Source organism: Podarcis gaigeae (assembly GCF_964106915.1).
Source record: "Podarcis gaigeae genome assembly, chromosome: 2".
In the NCBI taxonomy this organism is placed as follows: Eukaryota; Metazoa; Chordata; class Lepidosauria; order Squamata; family Lacertidae; genus Podarcis; species Podarcis gaigeae.
The window spans coordinates 70,979,547-71,000,106 of NC_139679.1; the positions used below are offsets into that span (position 1 = coordinate 70,979,547).

The 20,560-nt window shown below is 44.6% G+C and overlaps 1 protein-coding gene across 6 annotated transcripts; it reads left to right on the plus strand.

Moving 5' to 3' along the window:
* Positions 1-14,217: 14,217 nt before the first annotated feature.
* Positions 14,218-20,294, plus strand: LOC310838759 (nicolin-1-like). 6 transcript variants are annotated; one of them, XM_083726421.1, is made up of 7 exons: positions 14,218-14,699; positions 16,511-16,699; positions 17,727-17,840; positions 18,009-18,184; positions 18,511-18,582; positions 19,404-19,504; positions 19,758-20,294. In XM_083726421.1, the coding sequence occupies exons 1-6, from the start codon at positions 14,571-14,573 to the stop codon at positions 19,456-19,458; spliced, it is 735 nt and encodes a 244-aa protein (XP_083582547.1). In that variant the 5' UTR covers positions 14,218-14,570; the 3' UTR covers positions 19,459-19,504; positions 19,758-20,294. The 6 variants fall into 6 exon arrangements, with proteins under 6 accessions (XP_083582547.1, XP_083582548.1, XP_083582546.1 ...); XM_083726422.1 differs by having other exon boundaries at positions 20,083-20,294; XM_083726420.1 differs by lacking the exon at positions 19,404-19,504.
* The last annotated feature ends 266 nt before the right edge of the window (positions 20,295-20,560 follow it).

Sequence of the window (20,560 nt, forward strand, 5' to 3'; positions counted from 1 at the left end):
GCTACAGTCTACTGCGTTACGTTTCTTTGCAAGGCCCTGGATATGCCAAACTGCACTGCAACATACAAGGAATGACTCAGAAGTTCCTTCTAAGTTACTCTTGGTGGTTTGCTTATGTTTTGTTAGCTACTCTGCTTACTGTGTTGCTATCTTCCTAAAATGTGTCTGGTTTTGGGTTTTTTTTTTAAAGTTAGCCATGATGTTTTAACTAGTAAAATGCCTGTCATAATAATGGGTATAGGCAGGGAGGGTGGGTGCTTGCATATTATAAAGATCCTCCCTGGATAGAGCACATCTCTGCATTCTGCTCAGCTCACAGAGACGCATGGGATGAGTGGAGACGCCTCAGGCCTGGGGGCCAAATGAGGCATCTCTGTCTGGTCTTTGGGCTCTTCCTTGGACACACTTGTTCTCAGGCCGTACTTGTCTCCAATCCTGCTCCTCCATACCCTCCCTCGACCGCCTTTGCCTGACTGGAATGTGCCTTGAACTGTGACCAGACCTCTTTGTTCCCTGGCTGGAAATCTCGGTACATGCAAACCTCTGATTCATCCTGACCTCAAGTGTCCACTGCACCAACTTCTTTGTTCCCACCCACCACTGGCATGACGCCCCACAAGGGAATGCAACCCTTGGGCTGAAAAATTCTTTGCCCGTGTTACACTCAGGCACCAGGAATGTTTTATCATTATGATTATTATTTCTATATGCCACCTTTCCTCCAAGGCGCTCCAGGTGGGGTACACACTTCTCCCCGTCTCCATTCTGTCCTCACAACAACCCTGAGTAGGGATTCGAATCTTGATCTCCCAGATCCTAGTCCAGTACTTCCCACGCCTCCTCACTGGCTCTCCACACAAGGATCCCTCTTCCTGCAAGAACGGATCTGAGAAGGCATTTCTTTATCACGTTAAGTGTCTGGAAGAATGTTCAGAATTGATTCTACGATTATGTTGTATATTGGCCTTTGTCAGCCTAGTGCCCTCCAGGCATATTTGGACTTCAACTCCCATCAGCCACAGCTAGCTTGTGCTGATGGGGGATTATGGGAATTGTAATCCAAACCTATATGGAGGGCACCAGGTTGGTGAAGGCTGCTATATATACAGGATTCCATCTTCCCTTCTGGGGAGCCCAGGCCAGTGAGTGTGTGGGGTTTTCATCTTCAAGAACCTTGGGTGTGATATTTTCTTATCTTACTGCTATTCTGACCAGCCATGTTAATGTCACATTTTTCCAATTTTCTACACCCTTTTAACATTTTCACCGTAAGTAAGACAAAATTAAGTTTCAAACGTTTAGATTTTTAAGGCTATGTTTACTATCTTCACAAATTGAAGATTGGACTACACAATCTTTGTGATTTATCAGTGTTAGTAATGGAATGACCATTGCACTTCTTTGCATTGCATTTCCCTCTGACCTCATCGTTTACTGTCATCACTACCCCAAAAAGAATGTATGTTATCCTCCCTTCACCACAAAGTCCCAGGGCAGGTTACAGCAAGAGAAAAATACAAGCTTGAAATCAGTTAAAACATGTGCCTATACCAGCCATTCAGGAAAATCTTCATGCATTCAATGAAGTGGTTGGACTCTAGTCCACAAAAGCATCTGCCACATTACATTTGCTATTACGTATTTAAGGTGCCACAAGACTCTTTGTTGTGTATTAGGCTCTTGCAGAGAAGAAACACACACCTGGAAACAACAGATTGATTCACCTTGAACTTGCCACAAGCCTTGTTTTAACTCCAGCAGTGCAGACTCACAGGTCCTACCTTAGGGCATGCTGCAAGCCCAGGATGGTTTGCATGCATCTTTGGGGCAGCTGATTGACATAGAATGGAGCCTGTGGTTTGTCTTCTCTTTCTGGAAGGCAAATCGGCCTCTGTCAAGGTGGGTAATTGGCAGCACAGTGCAGCTGCTGCCTTCTTGCATCCAGCAATTGCAAGTTTGAAACTTTCCTGCTGCTATTTTTGGTGTGTGGCTCCTGCTGCACCCTAAGGCTATGAATTGGATTGTTCAGCCGTGTGTTAATCAGGCCGTATTCAGAAGGAGAATGTGGAGAGAATGAGAAAATGGATGCTTAAAAGCTTTCTAGCATCTCCTCTGAAGAGGCTGAGTGGCAGGCCTCCATGTGTTCCACCGCCAGCCGTACCCACTACTGTCAGAGCAGCTCCCCCCCACACACCTTCTTTCTTTGGGAGTCTGTGCCATTTGCTAGTCTTGTGTATGTGCGTGCCTGCAGAAAGAGAAAGGGGAGCACATGGCGCCTCTGATAAGATTCCCAGCCCAGCCTTGTTAGCTTTTCTGCTGCTGAAGGCCAGGAAAGCACGGCTAGGCTGTGTGCTCCCTCCCTCCCTCCCAGTCCCTGTTGCTGCTCCAAAGCTTTTTTGCTCCAGGCCTCGCTTTGGCAAGCTTACAAGCAGTCATTAAGCCCATCCCATCTATTTTAAACTCTGCCAGGATGGGAGAAGGGAAGGTTCTGTAAAAGGCCTTCCCTATTTATGGCTCTCTTAACAGCAGAAGTTTACCCACATCACATAGCTCCCTCCCTTATCCAGACTAGCTACATTTAAAGAGAAACTTGCTCAGGAGCTCCTCACCTCACCCTAGGCCGCTCATTATTTCTTCTTTAAAAAAAAATATATATATTTCATTTGAGAGGTCCAGCATCAAGCCTGCCCCAAACTCGCTGGGGACAAACAAGCAATTTTTAGCCTTCGTGGGTGGAGCAAATTTTATATTTTGTAACTTGACTCCAGCAGCATTTGCTGTAATTCGAGGGCGAGGCACAGAAGGCTTCAGTGCTGGGTTTTCTTCGCTGCCTCCTCCTTAACGCCGAGCTCTGCCTTCCTTGGGGGAGCATTGCCTCCCAGGAAGTTCAAGCATGGCCTTGGGGAGTTTTTCTGGAGCGCTTTTGCCCTGAGCTGCTGTTGGCCGAGGATCCCTCTCCTGTGGTCTGATAAGACAATGTTGACCTCCCGTGTGCTGCGGACGCCTGTTCGCTTCCCTGCCGCATCTGCCGCTCTGTACATGTCATCCCAAATTGTGTCTCTGCAGCCAGTGACAGCTTCCACTAACCTACTTCCTTGATGTGATTATGAAAACTGGGAGAACAGTCAGCTTGTGCTCTACCTGTCTCTCATGATCAGGCAAAGGGGGTGCAGGGAAATTACCATCTCCCTCAGGATCTCTCTGCAGGATTATGTGATGGCAGATCAATAGCTCTGTATGCCCATCACGGTCACTGTTAGGCCTTCCCTATTTTTGGTTCCATCCGAGCCTCTCTCCAAAGTTCAGTGGCAGACCTTTTAAAAACTCTGCCTCCTGCCGTGACTGCAAGGGCACAGAGGAGCAGACTGAGCTGCTTTGTTGTGAAAGGCCTGAGTATCCCCCCCCCCCCCCGCGCGCCTTGTCAGCGTTCTTCAAGAGCAGAAGAGGCTTCCCTTGCCCAGCAGAAATATTTGCCTTTGAACCACACAACTGAAGCAGAGCCAAGTGCCTGTCTTTTCCCTCTCTGCCCCCGCCCCCACTCTCCCCATCTTGGCTTTCCCACTCCTTAGAGTGTAGCTATAAAAGAGGCACATGCCAGACAGAAAATTGCCTAGCAGAGCCTGGATAAAGGGCAGGTGCAAGAGGAGTCGGGCAGGGAGTGGCCCATGATGCCAACGGTTAAACTAGGAGTTTAGGAAGAATTAGGAGCACCAAATTGCTGGCTGCATAGGAAGGAGCTGAGTCAATAGATTAGACTTCTGCTACTTACTCAAGAACAGTAAAACTGAGTGATTTTTTAAAAAGTATTTGCAAATTCATAGTGGGTAGATCTGTCCCACAATGGATTCCCCCACATGCCACATCCAAAGGCATCATACCTTTTGGCTACCAACTGCTGGGGCCATATGGGAAAGGGCAGGTGATCTCCATCATGGCCTACTTTGTCAGGAGCACTGGACTAAATGCAGCCTTGCCAAGGAAACCATTTTTACAGTCATTACCTTGAAGTGAAGGTTTGTACATGGCTAGTCTTTAAGACTGTAGTTGATCAACTGTTCTGCATGCAGCCCAGTATGATGCACATTTACTTGACAGTAAACCCCACTGAGAGAAATGGCCTACTCTGAAGTAAGTATCAGAAATCTTATGATCAACAAGCCTGACCGTGTAATCCTGTGAATGTCTACTAATTCCCAATGCATTTGATGAGACTCCCAGGTAAGTGTGTGTAGGAATGTGGCCTTAATGCACAGTAAAAGGCAGAAACGTTTCACTCACCATGTATTTTTAAGTGTCAAGTTGAACTATGTGTCATCATGTTAGGATCATATTAGAGATTCCTATAGAGTGTCTCAGTTCTACACCTTAGAATTAAACACTATTACCCTATATGAGTCCAATAGGTAGAAATCCCATTCTTAAAGGAAGTATGTTTCTTTCTGTTCAGCTACAGTATCTCTCCCTTGGATCCATTTCCTTTTTTCACCAAGCTGACTAGCAATCTGCTTTCAGGGTTAAGTAATCTGCTAGTTATACATCCTCACAATATTCTTTTGAATAAGCCAAGACTGGTTTTGTTTTTAACTTTTAAAAAAGATTTCCCTGACGCAATTTCCATTTATGTTAAATGATGAGTCTAATATTTTTCAGGAAACTACACTGCTGAAAACCAATGAGGAGCAGCCACAGCAGCCATCACATCATTACACATATTTTCATATGAATGGACACCATGCATGTCCATACTTAGCCTCTGTTTTCTTTGGTTATCAAGCCCAGGATATCCTTCCATGGTAGTCTGTGCATCATAAAGCAATACCATACTTCACAGAAGTCATCTCACACATTATTCAAATACAGTGGTACCTTGAGTTACAGACGCTTCAGGTTACAGACTTCGCTAACCCATAAATAGTACCTTGGATTAAGAACTTTGCTTCAGGATGAGAACAGAAATCGCACGGTTGGCGGCACTGCAGCAGCGGGAGGCCCCATTAGCTAAAGTGGTGTCTCAGGTTAAGAACAGTTTCAGGTTAAGAATGGACCTCCAGAACGAATTAAGTTCTTAACCCAAGGTACCACTTATGTCTATGTGAATGTCATTCAGGCCAGTTTTCTCCATACAGCTGCAGTACACAATGCTTAACATTGCTATGGATGACATGAGCTTTATGATAGAAGTAAGATAGGCTATAGGCTACCTTAATTCTGCTCCATAAATGCCAACAGCAAAAAGGTATCATTGATTAACAGTTGATGGGTTCCAACTCCCAACAGCCCCAGCCAGCTTAGCCAAAGTGGGGACCTGAGACCAGCAACACCTGGGGCAACAGGTCCTTTCCCCATTGAACAGGGCCTCAATGGAGGAGTGAGAGGAGGGTGTGTGGGAATGACGGGTGTTCAGCCTTTGAACTTGGTGTAACAGTCCAGCAGAGAGGCTATCAATTATGAGCTGAATCTGGCAAGTGGCAATTTAGAAAAGACATGGGTGTGTCAGGAGAGGCCATATTGTATGGGAAGTTCGGCACGGTAATGAACCAGAATGGAAAGATAGCATTGTAGTCAATGCTCCTGGCCAGGTTTTCTGGGGTGGGTCTCCTCCTGGGTTTACCCATTTGGCCTGCTGTCTGCTACCCACACTGAGAAGATTGTTCTACAGGCAGCTGTTCTCCAGCTGATCCCTGACAACAGAGCTGTGTCTGAGATCCATCTCTGAGAAGCTCTGAGCTTGGTGGGAAAGGATTACCCTCTGGCATTGGGAACCCAACATTTGTTGCAAACACTGCTCCAAGGAATGGGCTTGGAAAGACAAGCAAGGGGTTCCTAACAAGTATGTCTTTTCCCTAAGCTCCTTCTGCAAAGCAGGCCAGAATCCTACACAGCAGCTGTTGTGATCCAGTGCCAATTCCCAACAGCTCTGCCAAGCCCCCAGTCTACTCTTTGTATGCATCTTACCCCTGCACTAACAAGGGGCATGAACCAAACAAAGTTAAGCAAATTTAGGCCCTGTCGAATTATATGAAAGAGATGTTTAGTTCCACATCGAACCTAGTGGACATACACGCCCCAATCCAACCATTTATTTATTTATTTAGGAAAGTAAAAGATGAAGATTTGTACGGTAGAAAAACAAGAGGGACTGGCCTTGGTCTAACACAGCCTGTACACAGTAGCAGGCTGCACAGTTGCTATTGAGTATAAACAATTATGCCAAACTGATGGCCCCTATATGAGCTTAGACCAGCCTTCTGCAACCTGGTGCCCTCCAAAGGTTTTGAACTACAACTCCCATCAACCCTGCCCATTGGCTGTGCTGGTTGGGCGTTGTAGCCCAAAACCTATAGAAGGCTGGGTTCAAAATTGTTTACCTCCTAAGGCAGAAACACAGCACCTGAGCTCATTCAAGTGATGATAGGTGGCATGACAGCTGGTGTCAGACTATATGTCTGGCAGTATGTCTAAGGTCCAGATCCAGAAATGGGCAATTCTGAGTACTGGATATGCACCCTCTTGTAACCTTCTTTGCTCATATGGCCTGATCCAGAATCTTCATTTGGTGCAGCAATAAACTTGCTAGCACATTTGCAAAGCTAAGCAGGGCCTGGTATGGCTTCAGTTTGGATAGGAGGACCGTGTGTTGAGATTCCTACATTGCAGGGGGTTGCACTAGATAACCCTCAGGATCACTTCTAACTCTACAGTTCTATGATTCTGTGAATTGCCATCGCCGAACTATTTTATAATATATCTGCTGTCAATAATTCCAACAGAGTTTGCAACTAGATGATCAGCACACTTCTATGTCTACTCATAAATTTATCCCATTAAATTAAATGGGGTTTACTCCCAGATGAATGTATAAGATTACAGCCTAAAGCTGAAATCCTATATTTGTTTACCTGGGAATAAGCCCTATTGAAAACAACAAGTCTTTCTTCTGGGTAGACCTGTATAGGTGCTGCAAATCTTGAAAGAGCACACGTTATAAGAATGGATTGGTTTCCCCAAAATAATTTCAATCAATAGGACTAATGATAAAAATTAGAGACCAGGAGAAGAACATTTCTGGTCATATCTCTTAACATGTAGAAACCAGAGATGGCAGATGAATACCCCAAAGTGACAAGGAGAGGCTTACTTTTCAAGAGGCATAGTAACAAATCAGATATTACGCTTACATGCAATAGAAACGAGCCATAATTTATCTAGAATTGTTATAAAGTTTAGAGTTGTTCTAAATATAGGCCAGTTTGAAAGATTAATATGGAGCAATGGCAGAATGAATACTGTATAATGCTTTGCACTACCACATATTCTTCTGCAATTAAGCTCCTTCAACTTTCAGATAAGGAAGCTGTTTCACTGCATTCCTAATAAAACCTACTGTTTGGATACCTTTTAGATCTCTGGACTGCTGTAGTGTGTAAGATATATTTTCCAGGTCTGAAAAGCCTAGTCCTCTCTCATTTAATTTAATTTTCTGGTTGACTATAGGGATGTTTCAATTAGTCAGTGAAAGACAGATGCACTTTTACAAAGAACTCTGTAATCAATATAAACATACAAAGTTGGCTTCTAATGAAATGGTTCATTGGGCCATCTAGAAGCATTCTCTTTACTCTGACTCGGAACATCTTGGGCAGAGGTCTTTCTCAGTCGTGATATTGGAGATCTTTCCCAATGAAAATCAATGACTAAAGCTTTGCTGAAGATGCCAGAGGACTTTTACCACTTGATTCTGGACGGTTACATTTCCCGCAGATCCACTCCAATAATAGGTGAGGAGGCATAGCTCAGCAGGAGAGCGAATGCTTTTCATGCAGAACATCCCAGGAACAAGGCCCACCATATCCAGTTAAAGTATCTCTCCTAGCAGGAATCAGAGGGGAGGGAAGAATGCTGCATGGGATGTGGAGAGCTGCTGCTAAGCAGAATAAACAGTGCTAAGTAGACCAATGGCCTGACAGAATAGGGCAGCTTCATACGGGGAGAATGTGGTTAATAGGCCTACAAGACTAGGCTTAAACCAAATGCACTGCCTAGGATGCTTTTAAAAAAATTAAATACAACACATAAAAATTGTTTTTAAGAAAAGCAAAGAAAAAAATACTTTAATGTGCATTAACATATGGGTGGCTGTTTTGAGAGAAGCTAAATAACAGCATGTCTGTTTCAGCACACATGACACCATGAAATATGATAACAGATCTATAAATCCACTCTGTTGGTTTGCATGGCAATTCTTTAATCTGCACAAAGAGGAATCCTGTACTATTTTCTATTAATTGAATGTGGATTTGCTGTATGTATGTATGTATGTATGTATGTATGTATGTATCAGGATCCTTTAAGTGAGGAATGGGAAAACTGTAGTACTTCCTATATTGTTGACCTCCAACTCCCAGCAGCTCCAGAAGCATGGCCAATGGTCAGGGGTGATGGGAGTTGCAGTCCAACAACATCTGGAGGGCTGCAGGCTGGCCATCCCTGCCATAGGCAATGACATTTGCAGAACAGTTCCATATGATACTGTGCACAATGGCTCTCATAATGTTGTTGGACTACAACTCCCATCATTCTTGACCATTCCTGCTGGCTATGGCTTATGGGTGTAATTTCAACCACAGATTCCCCACTCATGCCCTACCACAAGAAGAGGAGGATAGCTGAATCAGGATGATAAGTGTTCTAAAGTGGATACGACCAACTAACAAAAGCTAAATATTAAGTTCAAAATGTACTTCACACATGAATCTTCTTTGCTCAACAACAGCTTCAGACTACAGTAGTACCCCGGGTTATATAAGCTTCAGGTTACAGACTCCACTAACCCAAAAATAGTGCTTCAAGTTAAGAACTTTGCTTCAGGTTGAGAACAGAAATCGTGCTGCGGCGGTGCGGCAGCGGGAGGCCCCATTAGCTAAAGTGGTGCTACAGGTTAAGAACAGTTTTCAGGTTAAGTACAGACCTCCGGAACGAATTAAGTACTTAACCCAAGGTACCACTGTATTTGGCACTTAATTTTATTTATGCTGTCTAATTTTAAATTGCTGTTATGGCCTAATCTGTATTGAAATTGTCCTTTGTTTTTTCCGGTGTTATGCTTCGCTGACTAGCTGTACGAGTTAATCTGGTCTGCGACCGTTTAATAAAATTTGATTTGATTTTGCATGTATGCATGAGTCATTATCGGACGCGGGTGGCGCTGTGGGTAAAAGCCTCAGCGCCTAGGGCTTGCCGATCAAAAGGTCGGGGGTTCGAATCCCCGCGGCGGGGTGCGCTCCCGTTGCTCGGTCCCAGCGCCTGCCAACCTAGCAGTTCGAAAGCACCCTCGGGTGCAAGTAGATAAATAGGGACCGCTTACCAGCGGGAAGGTAAACGGCGTTTCCGTGTGCAGCTCTGGCTTGCCAGAGCAGCGATGTCACGCTGGCCACGTGACCCGGAAGTGTCTCCGGACAGCGCTGGCCCCTGGCCTCTTGAGTGAGATGGGCGCACCAACCCCAGAGTCTGGCAAGACTGGCCCGTACGGGCAGGGGTACCTTTACCTTTTACTATGAGTCATTATAGATCAATTGCCACAGACAGGACTTTCATACCACTTTACATTTCCTCAAACACACTGCTTTTCAGTAGAGTCAGTTGATATATTAAACTGTGATTGGCTGAGTGCTAAGCAGTCACATGATAGATACATGCATGTGTGAGCTGGCTTTGTTCAAGTGCAGGCGGGGAAATAAACTTTATCCAACACTACAGTATCAAGGTGAATAACATCACTGGCCACATTGTAACCAAATAAAACAATAAAATGACATGATAGACACGAATTATTAGAAAGCTACTAACTGCCAAACTGAAAAATCACTGAACTGCAAAAAAAGTAAGGCTATACCCCTGTGTATTCCTTTGCATATGGGAAGCGATTTGCACCCAGAAGTAAGTAGATGCCCTGCACTGCTACCAACCTCAAGTTTTTGGATATATGGAAGTCTTTATGAAAGTAGGCTTACTCCTAGCACAAGAACAGGAGTGATTTAGCTCACTTCAGAAAGTAATTGTCACTCTGTAGGTATTTCTGCACACTAATGATACAGCTTTGTCTATTCATAAACCAGATGAAAGTTGTTCGGATGCTTGATTATCGTCTTCCAAAGCAACTACTCTATTCCCAACTTAAGAATGGAAAGCGGAATACCAATGGACAACAAAAGAGGTTTAAAGACACTCTCAAGGCAAATTGGGGGGGGGGGGAAATGTAGTATAAGCACTGATAGCTGGGAAACACTGGCCTGTGAGTGCTCCAACTGGAGAACAGCCTTTACCAAAGGTGCTGTGGACTTTGAAGAAGCACAAACTCAGAGCAAAAAGGAGAAACAAGCTAAGAGGAAGGCACGTTTGGCAAACTCTCACCATGATCAACTCCTGCCTTGAAACCTACGTCCCCAGTGTGGAAGAACGTGTGGATCCAGAACTGGCCTCCACAGTCACTTACAGATTCACTGTTAAGACTGTGTTCATGGAAGACTATCTTACTCGGCTACCAGTGATCGCCAAAGAGAGAAGAGAGGTTAGCACTTGGGTCTCACTTTGTAAAAATATCTCCACTTGCTGTTTGAGGAAACCTACCTATCCAATGAGGTTATACATCTGAGGAACTGGGCTTTGGCCCATACACACTTGCACCAATATACATTTGTTAGTTTTCACAGTGCCACAAAACTCCTTGCTGTTTTTGCTGCAACAGACTTAGCACCTCTGGAATTAATCCCTGCAGTGACATCTTTGGTAAAAGGATGACCTCTTTTGAGAAAGCCTGGTACTGCACTTAGCAATCAAAGTCAACTCCCACTGGAATTCCTTCCCCTTGGTTATTAGACAGGTGTAGACATTGTTGTCTCTTTGATGCCTGACTTTCCTTTTTCAACAAGCCTTTAAGTGGAGGTCTTTCCCAGTCTGCATCTGTACTGGAATTGTTTTGAAAACATTCTTACTGTTTTATCACTTGTTGTTTGCCATCCTGGGTTCGTTTGGGAGGACAGGCAGGATATAAATTTAATATAAATAATAATAAATAAAATCATCATCATCATCTCACACTAATGACAGTTCATGCCACCCAGAAAGTATAAGAACAGGCTACACTCCCTTCCATTCCACCCTTCAGAGCCTCCATAAATAACTGATTTGAATACTGGACTGAAATGTGCCTACAATAGAAGGGTAAGCACTTAAAAAATTTACAGCAACATCTTTAACCTAGGGGTTGCCATCAACCATAGTCACCATCCATTCAGCATGTTTTTAAGCTTATTTAAGAAATGAGTTCTATTCCAACAGTTTCCTTTAAAGGGGGGGGGGAGCTGCAGAGTTGGTTTGGTAAGGAAGGGGACTAAAGTTAGCCCTCACATTCCCTTTTGAACATTTTTGTCATAAACTGGCAGGACAAGGAGGAAGAAGAGGATCCTGGTAAGGGGTGTAGCTGGGGCTGGGACACACCAGGGCAAGCAGGGGATGGGGAAGTAAGTACTGTACTCACAGGGTGATGGAGGATGGTGAAGACATGGAAGTCAATGCACAGGAACCAGAGCAGCAGGACCCATTGCCAGAGCAGTTCCAGTCTCCATGAACACGGTGGGCTCTGAGGCATAGGGAGCAGCAGGAGTAGCACTCCATGAGGCTGAGGCAGGCAAGGGCTGCCAGGTGGGCCTCGCTAGCTCTGGGAGGAGGTGTGTTATTCATCAGTTGGAATAAGCTTGGAACAGGTGAAGGTCGCATGCCTCATCAAGCCAGATGCTGCATTCAGCATGTAAAGTACAAAAGGTGCTGTGTCTGGGCAGCTGCCCATGTTGATGGACCTCTATGGGATTGTGCTTTGACTCTGGATGGTATCCCGACTGCTGCATTTCAGACTTGGCCTACTTGGATTGACACTGGACTGCATTTCCTGACCTTTGGACCTTGGACTTGACATACTGACTTGCTGCCAGGTAGGCGAGGGGTTCAGGACAATTTTTTGTCAGCTTCAAAAGAAAACAAGAAAAAAGCACTGGCCTCTAAATCAGCATGGGTACTTGTGCACATGGAACCCATTTCTCATCCACTTGGCAAAACTGCAGTAAACAATGCTTCTGAAATCCATCAACTCCTAGATCAGAGGTGGAGAACCATTTTCAGCTGCAGAGTCGCATTCCCTTCTGGGCAACGGGGCGGGGGCACACACAACAGTAATAGATGAGGGGCAGAGGCAAATGGGGTAGAGCGATGAATGTAAACACCATTTTTTTACCACAGGCTAGTTTCTACGCACAATCACACACGCACACTTCTGTCTTCCATCTAAGCGAGCAAGATGCATAATCAGCATGGTCATAGCCAAGAGGGGAACAGGGGGGGCAGCTGCCCCCATCACTAAAAAATCACTACAATTCAATAAAAATATGAGGTTGTGCCACCTAACAAAAGTCTGCTCCCCTAACAAAAACCCTGGTTATGCTCATGATTATCACGAGTTCAAGGACACATTCCAGCCAAGCAAAACCACTCAAGGGAGATGCAAAGCTGGCACAGTTGTAGCTGTGGCTGGGAAGGGGTTGTAGCCTTAGGAGAATCACAAGGACCAGACAGACTTAGAGGGCCATGTTCTGCTCCTGGGGTTCTTCAACCCTGTCCTAGATGGATCAGGGTCCCCATTTATTACATATGATGTTCTAATAAGCAGTGTTTAGTTAACTGGGAATGAAGTGTAATTTTACTTCATCAAATTTATAGTCAGTTCTTCCTCCCAAAAGGGAGCCCAAGACAACTAATGGCATAAAAATATAAATCATAATAAAAGTTAAAACAAAAATCAAAACATCATTAAACGACATCTGTTAATACTTTCAATGCAAAAATGTATCACAAAACTACCTCTGAAAGGTCTGGGCAAATAAAAAGAGTTTTTAAAATTCATGTGATTGTGACCAGAGTGTGGGCTTGCCTGGTTTCCCCTGGGAGGGGGTTCCATAAACAGGGCACCGCCATCAGGAACACCCTGCTAATTCTGCTATTCCTCCTTGTCACTCTCACAGATGGGATATTGAACAGGGCTTCTTCCTCTGATTGCAAACTCTGGGCTGGATTTTACTCCTTCAAGTACTTTAGTCCCAAGTAATGTAGAGCGTTGTACACTAGTCATGATCCCTTTAACCAACAGCCAGCTCTGAGAATGGGGTTGGTACGATTCCCCGCTTAATATTCCGTACAACAGCCAGCCAGTGGCAATCTGCACTAAAGTTGTTTCCAGACATTTTTTCAAGTGTAGCCCCAGGCGAAGTGCATTGCAGTAGTCTAATGTATCTCATAATCTTTGAAATAAGGTGCTTTGGGTTTCAGAAGTGCAAATTACTGTGCCAGCTGAAGGACTGCAATGTCTAGTTGGCCTTTAACAAAGCAGACATCTCTGGGAAGTTCTTTTTCCCTCCTCCTACACAAATACTTAACATGCTTTCCTTCCTCCTCCTCCTCATTCAGCTTCACTGCCAGCCTTTCCTGGGATCGAAAGAACAGTCCACAGTACTTCAGTGACGCATTCCAGTAGCCATGTTAGTGGCAGCAACAGCAGAGAGTTTTGCACCATGTTAAAGGTTGACAGATTGTGCCATAACCCTACTTTCTATAAAACTGTCTTTATGTTCATTCAGGCCATTGGTCTGCTGTCCAGAACTGTTCGTTCTGCATAGCTTTCCACAGTCTCAAGCAGAGGATTCCCAAGGATCCTTTAGCACCAGAAAAGCACACAAAAAACCTGTGTGCAGGAGCAGAGCCTGCCATTGCCCAGTTAGAATGGGGTGGGGCAAGATTTGCGAGTGAGGGTTGTTTTGTGTGACTAAAAAATTCCCCAAAAAGCCACCTTCCAAAATAAATTGCCCCAACACTGAACTCAGTAATTGTGTATGTGAAAGCCTATCCAAGCACATATATTTACTTATTTTATCTGTTTTTTATTGATAAGTCTTTTTGTTTTTATGTCCACCGCTTAGAGGATTTATATTATTATTAAGTGGTTTATACATTCTCCTGAGTAAACGAATAAGCTCTCCTCATAAAATGCCGCTTCAAAGAGCGCAATTCAAGCCGTATTTACTGTACTGTACTGAGAATTCGAATAGCGCTGTATCCTTCCGCCCATTCCCCCTCCCCCCAGGTAAAAGGAGCGCCGCCTCGCGCTTCCGCACTTCGAACACCGCAACCTGATAGGCGGGCGGAAATTCCCCGCAACCTCCAATAGCCTTTCCGGCCTACTGTCCCTTCCCAGACAAAGGACCGAACCGCGGTCGTTTCCATGGAGATTTCGAACGCCTTCGCGTCACGTCCTTCTTTCCCAGATCAGGGCTCGTTTGTGGACGCGAGTTTCGCGCGCTCCCAGAACGCTCCCCCCCAACCCCCTGAGTAAAGGGGTTTTAAGGGCGCAGCCCCCCCAAAGAGGCCACTGGGTGGGCGGGCGCACCCGCTGCCGCCATTTTGGCCGTGAAAGCGGCGAGACGGGAGGGAAGGAAGGAAGCGGGGCCGAGGCGGCTTTAGCAGGGGCCATGGCGCGAGAGGCTGCTCAGTGCACGGTCAGAAACGCGGTCGCCGCGCAGGTGGACGGGCAAATGTGGTCCTGGCAATCCGGTGCGTCAGTGATCGACGTGCTGCTGCCTCGCCGCCGGCCCTTCTTCGTAAGTGCGAGGGGCGCCTTCAGTCTCCTAAAGTCCCATCTTGGTCCGACTTTTCCTTCGTGTCCCTGAGTCGGGAGCGAGAAGCTGAAGATTTTTTCCGTTGGAGATTCCGGTGGATCCTGGATCTTCTGCGCCCAAAACGTGGTCTCTCTCGCTCTCTTTCATCCATCAAGCTTACGGCCCTGCTTATCTTAGCAGCAGCACCCCACCCCCCGTATATTACACAGCACTCAATGGTGATAGTAGAGCGAGAGGAAACCTCATTTTCCCAGTGACAAAATATTACGGGGGAAATGTCATTTTTAAAAAAATCCATACAGGCAGGGGAGTTCGAGTGGAGCAAATGTCATAACAGATGTATTGTACAGCAAATGACTTAGGAAGGCCCTCAGGGACACAGAGATGCTTCCATCCTCCCTTCTTCATAGCACTCAATCTGACTTCATGTTCAGGAGTGATACCTGTCACTCCTTATTTTCCTAATAAGCTTGTGAAATTGGGCCCTGCCTTTCGCAGTGTAGATGTGGAATTGATGTTGAGACACTGATTTGCACAAGACCCCCACCCCCAGTGACTCCACTGCTAAAGTTCGGGGGGAAACAGCAGTTGGGTGTACATTAGATCAGCAAAGCACAGGAAGTATTACTGAGAACATGTCTCCCCACCGCCACCTAGTCTGTTGGCAGAGTAGTGCTGGTATAATGACAAGTAAAGTCACACTTGTGGCAATTATTATTATTAATAATAATAATTACTATTATTATTACAACTACTACTACATTCCCCCCCTTATAACACATCTCATGCAAGAGGCTGATCTCTCAGAACCATCTCCAACCCATCATTCAGTTGTGGATAAACTTACTTGATTATGAGAAGATAAAGGATAGTAGCAGGATATTGAACTTCAAAATCAAATGACGACATATTTCAGGTTATTTTCCAAAGCAGAACTGGATGACCGAGCTCCACAATTAACCCACCGCCCTGACCTGCAGAACTTTTTACTATCTTCCTGGTCATCAGATCTATTATTTAATGTGCAGAGAGGTTTCAATAATGTCCTTTCTCAGTTGAGCTGCATGGATCGGTTGGGGCTGTCTGTTAGTATAATGTGTGTGTGTGTGTGTGTGTGTGTGTGTGTGTGTGTGTGTGTGTGAATGCTAGAGTATGTGTACAAGACTGTGGGGTGGCTACATCTACTTTTCATGACACCCACCACTGGCCAACAGCCAGAGGGTTAGCCAAGGGTAAATTCAGCTCCTATGGGAAAATAAAGATTAGCCACTCCTGTCCTAAGAAAAACAGTTTACCCACTACAGCTACTGGCTTGTGAATGCAGCAAATATTACCCAACCTACCTGAAACAGTAGACCCAGGAATGTCCTCTTCCATAGAGTTGTCTGGTTCAGTTGAACAACCATCAACATAAGCATTAAGAATTGTCAAACGACATTTTTCTGAAATTGCTTCAGCAGCAAAAAGCCCTCAGGTAGCTGACCTTGTGTTCTCTTACTGCTTACCCTCCATCTTTTCTCTTGAGAAGGTACAAGTCCTGGATAGAATGCTTGGGGTGACTGGAGGGTGGATATTTCTGCTCTAGCACCCACTCCCCAGTTTTCACCATTTTAAGCCCAGTACAATGGAAGTTACAGCAGAAAAGCATTTCCATCAAGTTCTGCTGTTACTCTTTGCACAGTTGTTTGCTGTTTTGATTTTGATTTTCTAAATGTAAGGCACAGGCTGCTTGCTTGTTAATAATTATTTTATGCAGAGGGAGCTGTGTAATTAACTGACAGCCTTGTTTTCAGTTACAGGAAATTGTGTTCAGGAATTATTACACAGCTTTCTTGACTGTGCGGATGCAGCAACAAAACTTCACAAACAAGGGAAGCAAAAGCCGCTCCAGCTGGGTCACCTGCTTACGTAATTATTGCCTGATGCCCAACCCACACACAGAGGAAGGCTCCCAGGATTACTTCTGTTTCTCCAGGAATCAGGTTAGGATAACCGGGCTCCACTGGGAGCTGGAGGTGAAAGGCCAGTGTATTGCTTCCTTTCTATTCATTTATAAGCAGCTCACTTGGCAGACTGCAGTCTCTTTTTCTCTAGGGAGCAATCTCTGTGGTAACTGATATTGCACTTGAAATGCAAGATCTAAAATCTGACGAAGCTCCCTTTTCAAGACAGTGCTTTTACAGGAGGATGCCTCAGCTGTGGCTGTTAGAGGTGGAGCAGTTGGGAGCACATGCTCATTGCAAAGTGCAAAGTTGAGTCCCTTGAGCACTACTTACCAAGCAGCTTTTATTCTGAACCTGTGTTCCTTTGTACTTTCACTACAGCTGGCTCTTGTTCCCCACACTTATAGGAACTGTACGCTAAACATCCTCAAAAAAGTTTAATTATTGATATGGGATAAGTGCAATGTTTATGTCCAGATTTCCCACTCCCCTCCCCCACACTACTTAGTAGATGGGGACTGCCAGTGCCATTAGTAGCTACTCCTACATCCCCTTTAGCTTTAAGAAAAACTTCTGAGGGAATGGTGAAGATACAACTTACAGCAAAAGCTTCTCCCTTGAAAATGTTTTCCAGTTCTATTCTTGAACAATATATTGTCCATTAATGCCAACCATTTGTAACTTATTAGGCCAGGTGGTTTCTGATACAGCTCTTAGGACTATGCACTAGGCTTATCCATGCATCTATTTATGAAGTGATTCTTACTGCACCTCAGCATAAGTGCTCTTAGGGCAGCTAATAAAGCCAGAAATTCTCTCCATCCTCACAACAGCCCTGTGATGTAGAAGATGCTGAGAAATAATCATTCTCCCAAGGTAACCCAGTGAGTATCATGGCTGAGTACAGATTTGAACAGTCCTAGTCCAGCACTGTTACCACTTCATAAATGGACCGAAGGAACTCCAGCACCTGCAATGACTCAATACATTAAGTCTTGTTTCAAGTGTCTTGTCAGCAGCTGTTGCAGGTGTTCATTTTTTTAACAGCATACATTAATTCTTTCAGATGCTTTGCAGTGTTGATCGGGCGATTGCCATGCGGTTGATTCTGCGCCAGCCTTCTCCAACATGGCTGCGTTTTAGTATTGAAGAGCTACAGATCTGCCCTGGAGACCAAGAGGTGTGTACATTGCCATCTCCTTCAGGCACTCTTTCTCAGATCCGCAGGGCCAGTGTTCCCCGTGTATTACGACAAATGAACTAACAGCAGAGGCTGGGACTAAATATAATATTCTTCAGAGGGAGCCAAGATGGTTAGCTGATGTTAGTCTCTCTCTGCAACACCTAGATCCCTAGCTGTGATCCATGGTTGCCAGGCCAACCACTCTCTCTCTTACCCACACTGGATGGCATCAGCAAAGATTTGCAGTGGCATCAGGAACATCAAGCAGCTACATCAGAGCACCCAGCAATACCACTTCTCTGTATTTGTGATACTAGGAAAGACAAGAAAGCGGTTTGGAGGTATGTGTCTGCCTGTCTGCGAGTGGAAACTTGTAGATTTCCTGCATCAGAAGGAAGCTGGATTTGTTGGCATCTGAGGTTCCTTCCAACTATGTTATTCTATGAAATCATTTCCAAAGCAGCCCTCATTGATCTTAGGGGCACATACATAAATTAGGTTCAGGTTTTGTTTGACACATGCCTGGAAATCCCTTTCCCATGCAGGCAAGCTGGTCTGCAAGTCAAGATGAAGATTGGCAGTAGTTTGTTGACCTACCCAGGGCGAGGGGTAGGGGGAGAGGAGGGTTCCCCCCGCCAACTTTGTTTTGTCTTTTAACCCACTGTAGAACTTGCAGAAAGGTTTCTCTGTCTGACTCCCACATCCATCACCCAAAGTCTGGCCAGGAAACCTTTGTTTGGTAAGTAGAGTCAGTAAAATAGGACACTTAGCTTAGAAAAGAGGTCCCAAAATGTCTGGACTCAGGGACATAGTTGGAAATCTTGAAAAACTTGTGGGCACAAAATGTCCATTGCACGGAAGAACATGCAATGCTCAGAAACTTCTCCCCTAGCAATAGGCAAAAAACCTACACAGTCCCCAGATGAACATAAGACAAAACAGGCTTCAAAACAAAAATGCAAAACCCCCTCGTTTAATATATGGGGGGCATGGGCACCAAATTGGAGACCCCAGCTGTAGAAAGACTAGAAAAATCTGTGTGCCATATAGCTCAGTTGTTAGTCAGGACTTGACCATTACTGATGGGCTGCATGGTCTGCAGCCCTGTGAGTACTCTATACTAAAAAAAGTTCAGCATCCCAAGAAGGTAAATCTTTTAACCTACATAAAATATGTATATTTGCATGAAATTTTATTTTTCAAATGCTGCTTTATATTTTCTATTTTGCATAATGTATCCTGACTTTGTAAGTAGGCTAAGGAACCATGCAGTCTACTGGAACCTTAACCTGTAGCTACTGGAAATCTCGAGTTCTGAGATTTTTGCAAGCATTGCCCACACACTTTCAGAGTATATCTTCACAGTCATAAGGGTTGGAAATTTGCTGTTATAAGGAAAAAAAAACCATTCTCAGGAAGCTGAACACCGCATCCCATGTGGCATGCTATATTCACACAGAATCATAGCAGTAATGTGAGACGCATCAACTGTTGGGGTGGTAGTTGAACCAGGTAGGAGATAAATTGCTGCCCTTCTCAACAACAGTCTCTTCCTTTCAGGCGTTCCCCAATGCTAACCAAGAGTTTTCAGAAGTCCAGTAAATGTGGGTGCTAGCGGAGATACTTCAAACCAGCCAGCAGTGCAGATCAGGCATTTCAATGTTAGTTGACAACTGTTTCTATTTTCTACCAGAAAAGTAAGGTGCAGCAGGTATTCATTGAAGGGATTTCTGATGTTGGCTGGGCTTTAAGTTGCAACATGCATAGCTGTGAAATACGCCACTGAGATTCCTAGGAATCACTAAAAGGAAAGATTCACAAAGGGAAAGGGAGAATGCTCAGCTCCTACTCTTTAAACTTGAGCAAGTGCAGTGTTTTTGCAGAAACTGACTACTGTTTGTGTTTTTGTTTCAGGTGGATGGCTGTTATTATAGTAGCCTCTTCTCCTACACACAAGTTTTCCAAGCACTAGAACCTGGCACATTTCTTAGGAATAGCACTGTTGTATGCAGATTGGTGCAAAGATGCTACTAGAAAAAGATGAGGAATCCATCCATGTTGGTTTCCTTCCCCTTTTAGAGCTGCTAGATGTAGCCTCATCCAGTGGATCTGGAGGACCTTGCCATTTGAAAGGTTGTATAATGTAGTGCAAGAAAAGAATGAGTTGTATCTTATGTTCCTTTCTGGGGTTTCATCAGCTGAACTCTTTCTGACTACTCTTCTGGATATGCTTTTGCAGTTCCATAAAGTCCCTTACTACAGCAGAGAAATGCGTCCAGCTTCACAGAATAGCTCAACATTAGCTGATTTATCCCACGTCTTCCATGCTTTAGTCACATCCTTTGTTCTTTTCTCCTCCTAATTTGAAAGCACTTTCTCTTGGTGCAGCCACAAAAGTAGAAAGGAATGTTAATGGTGTGAGTTGCTAAATAAATGCATTTATTAAGCTTGTTTCCAGACTAACTTTTTAAAAATAGTTTTGAAATAATAATGGGAACTGCTCGAACATAACTTCAGTTTAGTAAGGCTGTATTTGCAGTTGAACATGGACTAAATATTTACATTAAGCAACTGACATTTGTGAACCATTTTTAACTCAGCTTTGTGTGAGATGAGCCCCATTAAAATAACATTTTCCCCCAAGGGCAAAATAACAAGTACTAGTGCCTAGAAGTAATCTCCTAAAGTCTTACAAAACTGGAGGAAGAAACAGAAAA

What these genes read in the sequence shown, in the direction of transcription:
- LOC310838759 (XM_083726420.1), top strand. Translation starts at nt 14,571, where the DNA reads ATGGCGCGAGAGGCTGCTCAGTGCACGGTCAGAAACGCGGTCGCCGCG. An exon ending in TCTGCCCTGGAGACCAAGAG is followed by an intron (nt 17,841 to 18,008) that starts GTGTGTACATTG and finishes TGCAACACCTAG; the next exon opens with ATCCCTAGCTGTGATCCATG. An exon ending in GACAAGAAAGCGGTTTGGAG is followed by an intron (nt 18,185 to 18,510) that starts GTATGTGTCTGC and finishes AACCCACTGTAG; the next exon opens with AACTTGCAGAAAGGTTTCTC.